The 11,899-nt window shown below is 30.5% G+C and overlaps 2 protein-coding genes across 2 annotated transcripts; both read left to right on the top strand.

The window, feature by feature from the left end:
• Positions 1-644: 644 nt before the first annotated feature.
• On the top strand, positions 645-2,608 carry wls (Wnt ligand secretion mediator). The gene is made up of 2 exons (XM_065503788.1): positions 645-2,075; positions 2,162-2,608. Exons 1-2 carry the CDS (start codon positions 767-769, stop codon positions 2,536-2,538), a joined length of 1,686 nt encoding a protein of 561 aa, XP_065359860.1. The 5' UTR covers positions 645-766; the 3' UTR covers positions 2,539-2,608.
• A 1,419-nt stretch (positions 2,609-4,027) lies between these two features.
• On the top strand, positions 4,028-10,183 carry LOC135953969 (ankyrin repeat domain-containing protein 54). Its single transcript, XM_065504012.1, has 2 exons — positions 4,028-5,337; positions 8,919-10,183. Exon 1 carries the CDS (start codon positions 4,320-4,322, stop codon positions 5,262-5,264), a length of 945 nt encoding a protein of 314 aa, XP_065360084.1. The 5' UTR covers positions 4,028-4,319; the 3' UTR covers positions 5,265-5,337; positions 8,919-10,183.
• The last annotated feature ends 1,716 nt before the right edge of the window (positions 10,184-11,899 follow it).

Genomic DNA, 11,899 nt, shown 5'->3' with positions numbered 1-11,899 from the left:
TTGTATGTAGTTCGAAAAGATTTCCTTTCGTTTCCTTTTATGGAGTAACCCCGATCACTGCATTTTGGTTATTTTTTTTATTAAACTTGGTTACAAATATTTTGAAGTTAGGGCAACACTCATCACGCCAAACACAATTGATGCGATTGACATAACCACATAAATATTTGTGCCTTCTCAAATTTGTTTACATCAAAAATAAACAAGTGAGAATGGAATTGTAAAAGAGGAAATTAATATGGCCGCTTTTCAAGGCGTATTCATTAAAGGTGGTGGCAGTTCTACAAAGACAACAATTGGGCTTATCAAATGCCAAAAACCAAATGAATAAAATGTGTATTAAAACTTAATAAACTATGGATAATTGAATAGCGGAGACTTAACTTAATATTTAAAAAAAAATATTTTGTTAATATGCATAGAATATGTAGATCTTGAAATATAAAAACAAGCTTTGACAGACGCAAGAACCAAACAAGCAAAATAAAAGTAATCAGCTAGTTGACTGACTCCACCATGTATAAATTCGCCTTGCCGCTTTCTTTGTTTATGTTTATTCAAGAGTTGTTGGTATGTATGCATTTATTTCGCATCTATCAAAGCAGACAGAGGAATACACAAAGTCGGCAGCTTTGAAGTGTAAAAATGATAGTCTAATAAAAAAAACTCTTAAATAAATTGAATAAAAAAGTGAATACACTTTATAAAAAAGTATAGACAGTGAATATAGAAATAATAATTCTGCTGTTGTGAAGAAATTATTAAAATGTCTGGGACAATATTGGAGAATCTGAGTGGACGCAAGTTATCCATATTGGTGGCATTATTGTTGCTTTGTCAAGTGGCTTGTTTCTTGTTGGGTGGTCTTTTTGCGCCAGTACCGGCCGGTCATCAAAACATCTTGGGCATGGTATGTCGAGATCAAAAGGAGCGACAAAATGATACATCGTTATGGTTGTATTCACGTGGTGCCGGACAATGTTCATCCATATCGCAAGAAGAAATCGAAAATCATGATACCAAAATGGCCAATGGAATAGTTTATTTGTTTCAGATGCCATTGCCAAGAGATGGCAAACAATTAGATTATTCCAGATGGCAGCAAAATTTAATTGGAGTCTTACAAGTCGATTTGGCATATGTTTCGGATGGCAACCTAATGGAACCACCCAAAGATCTACAGTTGACCATTGATACACGTTTAGCCTATCGCAATAAGGAAGATGCTCCCAGTGATTGGAAACTATATGCTCATTCCATAGAACAGCGCTATTTAGATTGTCATCCAGTGCACAAAAGTCAACAAGAAACATTGTATTCTTGTGAAATGATTCCCCTATTTGAATTGGGCTCTCTTCATCATGACTATTATCTGCTAAATCTACGATTTCCCATAGATACAGACATGAAGATGAATTTGAACATTGGCCATATGCATGACTTGACGCTAACTGCCATTTATCAAAATGGTGGTTTTACCAAGGTGTGGCTGTCGTTGAAAACCATTCTCTTTCCCTTCATTGTTGCTATTATGATTTGGTTTTGGCGCCGTGTCCACATACTACAGCGCTCGCCAGCTCTTTTGGAATATATGCTAATTTATTTGGGCGGAGCATTGACATTTTTAAATCTTCCCCTAGAATTTCTAACATTGAGCATGGAAATGCCTTATATGCTATTACTCAGTGATGTTCGTCAAGGTATATTCTACGCCATGTTATTGTCGTTTTGGTTGGTATTCGCGGGAGAGCATATGCTAATACAAGAATCTCCACAAAAGAATTCAATACGTTCACGCTATTGGAAACATTTGTCTGCCGTTGTTGTGGGTTGTCTGTCTTTGTTTATATTCGATATATGTGAGAGAGGTGTTCAATTGCGCAATCCCTTCTATTCGATTTGGACAACACCGCTGGGAGCTAAAGTCGCCTTAAGTTTTATAATATTGGCGGGCATTTCGGCCGGTGTTTATTTCCTCTTCCTGTGCTTTATGGTGGGCAAGGTATTTCGGAATATTGGTGCTAAAAGAACATCATTACCCTCTATGTCGCAAGCTAGGCGTTTACATTATGAAGGTAATTCCACGAAATGTGTTGAAAAAGGGTTAATTCAAAAGGCCTAAGATCTGGTTAAATAATTTGCTTTTATTTTTCTACTTTAGGTCTGATTTATCGTTTCAAATTTCTCATGCTAGCCACTTTATTATGTGCTGCTCTAACCGTTGTCGGTTTCATTATGGGTCAAGTGGCAGAAGGTCACTGGAAGTGGGACGAGGATATCGAAATACAATTGACTTCAGCATTTTTGACCGGTGTCTATGGCATGTGGAATATATATATTTTTGCGTTGTTAATTTTATACGCACCCAGTCACAAACAGTGGCCTTGTGTCAATTCAAATGAAACCTCACAGTCAAACGAGAATATTGTAGCTGCAGCCGCTAATGAGGAAATTGAATTTAATAATTTGCCGTCGGATTCAAATCCCAGTGAAATTTCATCTCTAACATCATTTACACGTAAAGTAGCTTTTGATTAAAGTGGTAAAACAAAATAATAATTACGCATTAACATTTATTTACTAAGCAGTTTAAATTCAACTATTAGATATTAATATTTTCTAATGGAACCACACAAAATTAAGGATTTTATTTAAAAAAAATTAATAAATTAATTGTTGGATCAATTCATAATTACATTCATTCAACCCTTGAATGGATACAAATTTTAGTTAATACACAGATTGAATGGAAATATTTGTTCGTCATTCAATTTTGTTTGCTTTTAATCATTTGAAAAAAGTGGACTTAATGCTTATTGTAATAGATTTGATTTGAAGAAAAATTTATTCATGTAATACATTTTTAATGCAATTTTGTATTGGATTTGAATTAAAGAAATTTTAAATAAGGTAATAATTCTATAAAGAATCAACTCAAATTTAAGCCTGATTATCTATATCCATATATAAAGCATACAAATTCGAAAGATTTTCAAATCAAATTACACAATAAATTTACACGATAAAGAGTTGAATTTAAACTGTTAAAGAAATATAATTTTCTGTGTATGATATTTGAAATAATTTATATCAGTAATTACTAAGCTTACAATTTATTCTAATATTATTTTTAATTAATTGTGGTGCCAAAATTATTCTTATGCACTTTTCGAAAATGTTTAAATGAGTCTCAATTATGTGTGTATTTATTAAAAAGTTTAATTAAATATTTATAATTTTTACATAAAAAATGTCTTAAAATTATCAATTATACAATACAAATATATTCAGTATTACAAATAAGAAAATTTTAAAGAATTTTATATTTATTTTAGAATTTAATTCAAAACAATTAATTTTAATTTCGAATATACATACTTAGCAATAACATTCATTTTTTATTATCATCTAATGTAGTATTCAAATAAAATATAAACAATTTCTTGATTCTATTCCGTTTAAAATATTTTCGTTGTTTTTAATTTAAAATTTTAGTTTTTTTTTTTAAATTTAAGGACTGTATAGGTTAAACAATATATTTTATTGAAATGATATTCTTTTGAGATAAAAAGATTTGTTGTATTGAAAATATTCGAATTTGGACTTAATCAATCGAATAACGGGACGTGCAACAAACTAAACAAAAACACTTCTATTTTTTCTCTCCTGAAAAGTACCTTAATAAACACGTATGTATCTGTTTTTGTATGCGCTGTGACCATATACCAACTTTGATTTTTCTTGATCAACTCTTCAACACGAATCGTTTAAGTGCAATTTATTTATCAATCCATATTGTAATACAATTTCTAAAACAAATTTGATAAAATTCTATTCTTTCAGTCATTTTATTGAATAATCTCAATAAATATTTTTTTTATTTTTTTTCAGTGTATTAAAATGTGTATAATATTATTAGCACCACCCTGTATGTGTATTTGTTTTTTGCTTTGTTTGTTTTCATCCCTTCGTTCTTTATTATTATTGTTCGGTGCTTGAATACTTATATTTTTGACATTCTCTTTTCGTGTTATTGAATAAATAGAAACAAGGAAACGAAGACGAGAAAAAAACACAAAATACACAAAACAAATTTTTTCTTCTACCATAATACCATCCATTCATTGTGAAAAGTTTGATAATCGTGTGTAAAAAAACTGAAAAAAATTTACAGAAATAACAAGACTTGAGACTAATTGTCGAGAATTACTTTAAGGTAAAGAGTGAAAAGTATTTTAGACGCCAAAATTAAGGGCTATAGAAATCCAGCACAACCTCTCGTCGACGAAGCCGAGGAGGTGGAGACAGAGCACGCCACTATGGCCGCAAATGATTCAGGTGTGGACACCAGCAACGATAGCAATGACGGCGTGACTGCTAGCATAATGATTACACCGCCACCGCCAATAATGCCGCCCACACCAACATCGTCACCTAATACCCACGAGTGGCCTACCATCAATCCGAATGCATTCCATCTTAACTCGGATGAGCATTTTGCGCTACCTACCTTACCGCCACTGCCATTGAACTCGTCATCGCAGTCATCGGACTTTATGTCTAGCATCATCCATCCTAGTACCCTGCCCTCTAGCAGTCACAACTTCAAAATGCGTCCCCGTACGTGCATAAAAAGTAGGTTGCGTTTTAGTTACAACAACATTTTTGCCGAATCGACGGGACGGAAATTACGCTATGCGGCCTCAACAAATAACATCGAGTTGTTAACTCGAGTTTTGGAGTCCGGCGCGGATCCTAATGCCTCGGACGAGTACAAGCGTAGTCCGCTGCATTTGGCAGCATGTCGCGGTTACATACAAATCGTACAGCAACTGCTCAAATTCGGAGCTAATCCAAATGTTGTTGATTCATTGGGCAATACACCACTACATTTGGCCGTCATCTCGGCCAGCTCTAATAATTTTAATGTTGTGGTCCGTGTTCTCCTGCAGGGCGGTGCCAGTGTTCATATGTTCGACCGCAGCGGCAAATCGCCACTGGAACTTGCCGAAGCTAAACTACGTTTACTCCGTACCAGATACGAGAATCCTACTCCAGAGACCAGTAAAATTCTTGAGGACATGTGTATGCTAACTGCCCTTATTCTGCGATACATGGTTAAGCAACAGCGAGAACTCGAAGATCTCTCGAATTTGGAGAAACGTTTACAAAATCTTAGTACCCGCGATGATCAGGAACAGGTTGTCTCACAGACCGCTGACGAGTTGTTGGCCAGCATTGAGGGTCTCTCGATTAACAAGTAAAACGCTGTAAAAATAAGAATCGATCAGCGAAAGATCACTGTTAATTTTTATTTAAAACAAAATGTGTATTGTCGTAAGTATTATAAAAACTAACTTAATAAAATTTCGTTCAATATATACTCTATAGTTTTACTATATATTATATAGTAAAAACCCTAACTCTTTTTATGTATTTTTTGTTAATATTCCGAAATTGTACTTAATATTCGTTCATAAATTCAAAATTTACTTGAATTCAAATATAATTATATATTAAAAAAATGTAAGTTATTATACCATTAATCATGAGTGTTAGATAGCGGAGTCACTTTATCCATGTCCGTCTGTATGTTGAAATCCAAAGCCCCAAATAACTTACTTAATTGATTGACATACCCGATATACACATAGAAAAATAAAAAGTTTTTCAATTGTTTTAAAAATTCAAGAAAATCATTGGTATTATTTGCAAATCGAATACAATTTTTGTTTAGACGATGAAATTGTATTATGATACATAAGGTTTTGACAAATATTAATACTGTCTGTAAATACCCAGCAGTTAAGCAAGTAATATATCCCTTATTGACCAATTTATATATTTTGGGTCATTCGACACGTATCTTTGTAGTGCAAATAGAAGTCAATTGGTTACTTTATACATCCCAGGTAATCTATCTTGAAGTCAATTGTCACTTTAGTGTCTCTAAGTAATCTAGAGTGTATCCACTTTAAACGTTTATTTTGTACTGCACTTTTTGTGAGTAATTCTTACAAACAGTTTTTATAACAAGTAAGAGAGCTATACTGGGCTGTGCCGAATCTTATATACCCTTCACCAAATTATACTTCAAAATACAAGTTTTAAATATTTTTAGGTAAACAAAATTTTTTTTCCAAAGTTGTTTTTTTAAATTTTAATTTTTTTTTAATTTATTAACTATTTAACCCGGCAATTCCCATACCCTCGCCAAAGGGAGAAACAATTTGTTTTTATTAAAAATAGTAAAAATACGTCTAGTTTACACTATAAATAAGTTTAAAATAAAAAAAAATATAGCTAGTTGCGATTTTATAGCGGGGTCACCAATAGGTGACACTGGGCAGAGAAAAAATAATTTTCTAAAAATACTTGCTGATATTGTTAGCCTGAATATCTAGCAGTATTTATTAAAAAAGAATATTGTGGTACTTAACCGTTTGGCATTTTTATAACAACTTATTTATCATAGGACACACACCAGTATGTTAAAATCAAAAACACTGCTTAAAGATTTTTAAAAATCCCATAGTTAATAAAATTCTAGCGTTGCCAAAATAAAATCAGATATAAAACAGGATCTTGTCTGTATATAAATAATATCAATATTTATCAGTGATATTTGTTTCTATGTTTAAAACTACCGTTAATGTTTGTCACCTGTAGGTGACACTGGGAATTGCCGGATTAAATAAATTTAAAAATTCGACCAAATTGCTCTGTATAAACGGCTTTCAACACTTTGCTCACAATGACTTTGAACACTTGCTAAGCAGTCGCCGTTTTTTACAAAAACAAAACTTGTCGTTATTAGCTTAAATGTTTTCTTTATCAAAAACCAACAACAAAAAATGCATTCTTGAAAGTGCAAAAGATGATTTTTTGCCTCAAAAATGGTTAAAATTCCCATCAAGTTGTGGTCCATTCTGCTGACAATGTCAGTCTTATTTTTAACAATAGATGTTAATGTTGATCAACGTTATTTCGTAACGTTGCTCACGTAGGTACTGATCGATTTGGAATTAAATTTAATGTCAAATGTGATATCCATGGTTTGATATACTCCATCATCAAAGAACCTAAAAGGCATATGCAAATGGGACACAGTTTCTTTAAGATTCCTCTTTATACTTGCTTAGAAAAATTAAACATTAAAAAAATTAAAACAGTCTGTGTTGATAAATATGTAGAGGAAGAATTTAGAACAGAATATCATCTAATCCATAAATGTCCGTACCAGATACAGCAGCATGTTTGTACCACTATGAAAACATCTGATGAAGAGCTTGTTTTACATTTAGAAATATTAGTGGATGCTTTTAAGCCTATTAATGGTACAGTAGAAACTTTAAGCCAGCGAATAAGCAACTTATTGATATGTGATGCTGTAATGAAAAGCTATAATCAATAAATTCTACGCTTTCTCAAAAAATGGTTCATCCAATAAAGCTAATGAAAGTTAAAAACTTACGGACAGCAAATGTATGAACGCCTATTTGACCATATTGAACTCATCAAATCTTTTCAAACTGGAACTCGCTTTATTTGAAACAAGTACAAATCTGACAAATCATTTAAATTGTGATTATAATGCTTTGCTGGCGAAAAGAGTTTTCGCTGTGACTGTAAACTTTGGCACAAAAATAAGAAATCAAATGTAAGGTGAATTATGTGCAATAGGTATATAACTAATTTTGGCGAAATTTTTGGCATACCACCACGTGAAGGCCAATGTTGTATTAGTAATGAAAATAATTTTTTTAGGTCATTTGGAATCAAAACATCACGCACCAACACCAATTTCTAAAATAATTTTCTCTGTAAAATTATATAAATAATTTCATATTTTTTTTTGCAAGTGTGAGGGATACTTCCCTTATTTAAAAATTATCTTTTGAAGTATGTCCGCAGTTATTATTAAAATAAAATATATTGTTTTTCAAAATAATTGAACAAATTGAATGAAAAACTTTATTGCGTTTGGTGCGTGAACTTTTTTAACAATCGCGAAAAAATAATACCGGGTTTTTCATATTTTTTAATGCTCTATTCGACTATGCTATGCCAATTTGCATATTTGCAAAAAATGTCAAAAGTTATATCCCTAATGTGCAATCGTTATTTCAAGAACCAATTTTTTTTAAAAAAAAATTCATCTCTTGCAAACATACAATTTTAGTAACAAATAATTCCAAAATGTTTATCTGCGTTTCTTATTTTATGTTAATACAACTGAATTGATACAATTTTATATACTTTACTACTTTAATACTTTACTTTATCGGAAAAAATAATTTTTCATTCCCGTTTCCTGGAAAAAAAATATTCTGGGAAACCTCAATCCCTAGTATCGATATAAAATTCAAACAAAACAACTTTACTAATATAGTTCCTAAATAAGGACCACTTCCGTCACAAGAAAATAATATCAATTTTCTTATATTAATATTATTAAAATCACATTATGAAATACTGTAAGTAGGATTAGTTGTTCAAAGATCCCATATGAAACCCGATCGCTTTAAATCGCACGTAAATATCGTGCAAATGTTGCTTTACATACGCCATTCACCATGAGTGATTTGTAATTTTCACATTTTTTCATTAGCAACCTTATTAAGTATAAATAACTTACATACATGATTAATACATAAATATATCCACTATAGCCACGATGCGGTTGCTATTTAAATTCCAAAGAAGTATAAGACGCCATAGAAATTCGAATCGTCAATGTTTTAATCATTGAGAAAAATATTTTTTAAACGATTTTTATTTCAGCAAAAAATATTTTCAACAAAAAATGGTTTTTATCTTAATTCTTTGTCACCAACAAATTTGTTCAACAAAAATTGTATATAGTAAGAAATAGATGTAGATATTTTAACATGTAACTGTTTCTATTTTACTTTTAGGTTATATTTTCGTTTCCTAATTTGGCTGCCGTGTGTTTGTATCGTTTGGATGAAAGCATACATCAAGGATTGTACAAAAGAAAAGATTGATATATTATATATATTGTAGATGTATATACATAATATCTAAGTACTATACATATATGAACAACTTTTCATTGCAATTTTTTTCAACACAGACGATATTTTCTATTCTTAAGATATTTTAATTTTTTTTTATGATTACTATTATATATAACAGAATATGATATATATATACAACTCTTTTTTTGTAGTTTTTAAGTTTACAAATGTTCGACATATTACAACCATAACAACCTAAAATTTCATAGAATCATATACGAGAAAAAAATAAAATAAAAAGAACACTTATTTGTTATAAACATTTTCAAATTTCAAACTGAAATTGGTATTTGCCACAAAATCTTGTTTAAGTTTTAAAAAGTAAATTAAGATTAAAAAGAAAAAAAAAAACAAATACTTGCAAATATCCATTGAATACCAATTTAAAAAAAATATATAGATGTTATCTATACACTACAAAATTAACTATTAAATAAGTTTTATTATAAAACTAAAAACAAAATATATATATACTAAACATTACACATAAAGTGAAGTAATAAAAGTAAAGCAAATTAACAATAAATAAAATCCTCCAAAAATGTAAAACTTTATTTACTACTTATGTATATGTTAATTAATGATTTACACAATCAATCAATCAATCAATTTAATATTTTATTATAATTGTATGTTTTTATTTTCATTTGAATTCATTAGAAATTTGTGCAGTAGTTACTTTAACAACAATATACATACATACTATACATAAAAGTGCATCAACGTACATCATGTGCATAGACAACGTCAAAAAATATGTACATTGGCATATATAAACAACAACAATAAAAAAAAATTAATAATTTATCGCATGGAAGAAAAAAATGTATTTAAAGTTGTTGGCTTTATTGCAGAGAATCTGCTGTATTCTTTTCATTTTTCCTTTAATCTACTACCTGTAATGAGGCCAATTTCATTAGTACAACATCCGTTGATAAAATGTTGAAACTTAATATGAAATAATTCTAGATATTTATTAAAAACGTAAAACCGAAATTAATTAAATATGTGTCTATGATTATGAAATTACTTAAACGAAAAAAATGTGAAAACATTTTATCGATTCAATTTAATAAACCGAAAACCATTTCAATCTATTGAGTGTGAAAAATAAAGGCATTAGCCATTATATTAAAACTGAATTTGTAGTTTTATTATGTACATATTATAATTAATATTATAGTGGACAACAAGCATGTACATTGGGGATATAACTTTTTAACATTTTTTGCAACTATGGAAATGGAGCTAGTGTATTTTTTATCATATCTTATTTTGAAATATTTAAACAATGTTTCACATACATATTTACTAAGGTAATTCATATCGCTGTAATTTAACCTTGCGAAAATGAGAACTTTTGCGCAATCACAACAACCATACGTATTATGTATGCTGTTGTTGGGATTTTGCGAAAGTTCGAATTTATTTCTTTCGTTTCGGAGCTTCATCTTCCGGCAATGCTGCTTTGTATACTTTAGCTAGGAGCTGAAATCGAACAAAACCCTGAAGAATGCTTCTGCACGTTGTGCCAGAACCGCTTGCACTATATGTCTACCCAGCATAGGTGCACTGCTTGTTGGGGATGGTCCATTTAAGAAATTGCTAGGGTTTGAATTACGAGAGAGAATGGTCTTATTTGTCATTATAGACAACGTAACTCGTTTTCGTCAACATCATCGTCGTATAAGACCACACCATCCTCACAATTTCTAGCGCATGTCTGATCAACTGTACATCATATCCCTGGATCGTCCAAACGACTTTATAGTTTTTGAACGCCGCACATACATACATATCTTTGGAGTTTGGACAAAACATCTTAAGTCGAAATAAGAAAATATCTTAGTTTTTTTTATAATAAAACTAACTTTTCAAAACGCTCCGTTTACACTAATCTGCTTCTTACGAATATTAGTTTCTGAGATATCATAAAAAAACAAATCAACTTATTTGGAGTTGTTGATCTGTTTTTGACAAAACAACTTAATTCGCAAAAACTGTTGAATTTATCGATAATTATTTTATTATCTATCCATTGTATAATTCTTTGAGACTAATAATAAAGTTCTTCAAGGACAAATAATAAAATATTGATCGATAAATTCAACAGTTTATGCGCTCTCTTGAAAAATTTGAAAATTCCACTTAAGTTGTTTTGTCAAAAGTTCACAGATATACACTGGTGCATATTCCTATAAACGCACTTAATTTGTTTCTGTATTTTTGTTATATCTTTGTTGTTTTCATCCAAAAGCAAAATATAACTTTTTTAATGAGAGACAACTTAACGGTACTTTTTGAAAGTAAACAAGTTTTTTTCTTATTCTTGTTGTTTGCCTTAATTATGCGATCAAATGTTCTTGGTGCTATTTTAAGTAGAAGATTCGTATAAACGCAGACGTGAAATTTGTTTTTAAAAAGTTACCAAAAATAAAATATCAATTTTAGTTTTTTTTCAACCAAAGGTACGTTTCTAATAGTAACATCTCAATTTACTGCAACTTTTTCTATTTGAATCTATAATTTTAATTTCATCACTTTTAAAGATTCCCAAGGGAACTTTTTTGTCCGATCAAGAAAAGATTCAAATTAAATTTTTTCACGACCAAGGATGTACCAATAGTAAAATTGGACGTAAAATCGATCGTTCGGAAAGTGTGGTGCGAAATTTCTTGAAGAAAGGTCAAAATTATGGAGTTCGCAAACCTACAAAGGGAAATACAAAACTAAAAAGAAGACAACTTAATCTAATAAAAGAAGAAGCAACCCGCAACAAATGGAATTCCACACAAATAAAGAATAAATTGAATCTTCCAGTGACTTCTAAACACGTTGCACACATTTTATGAAACGAT

The sequence above is a fragment of the Calliphora vicina genome, chromosome 3 (genome assembly GCF_958450345.1).
Source record: "Calliphora vicina chromosome 3, idCalVici1.1, whole genome shotgun sequence".
Classification (NCBI taxonomy): Eukaryota; Metazoa; Arthropoda; class Insecta; order Diptera; family Calliphoridae; genus Calliphora; species Calliphora vicina.
This window is presented reverse-complemented; position numbering and strand designations above follow the sequence as displayed.

Excerpts from the sequence above, each read along its gene's own strand:
- LOC135953969 (XM_065504012.1), top strand. The coding sequence starts at position 4,320 with ATGGCCGCAAATGATTCAGGTGTGGACACCAGCAACGATAGCAATGAC.
- wls (XM_065503788.1), top strand. The coding sequence starts at position 767 with ATGTCTGGGACAATATTGGAGAATCTGAGTGGACGCAAGTTATCCATA. Across the intron at positions 2,076-2,161 it reads TAGGCGTTTACATTATGAAG|GTCTGATTTATCGTTTCAAA; the intron begins GTAATTCCACGA and ends TTTCTACTTTAG.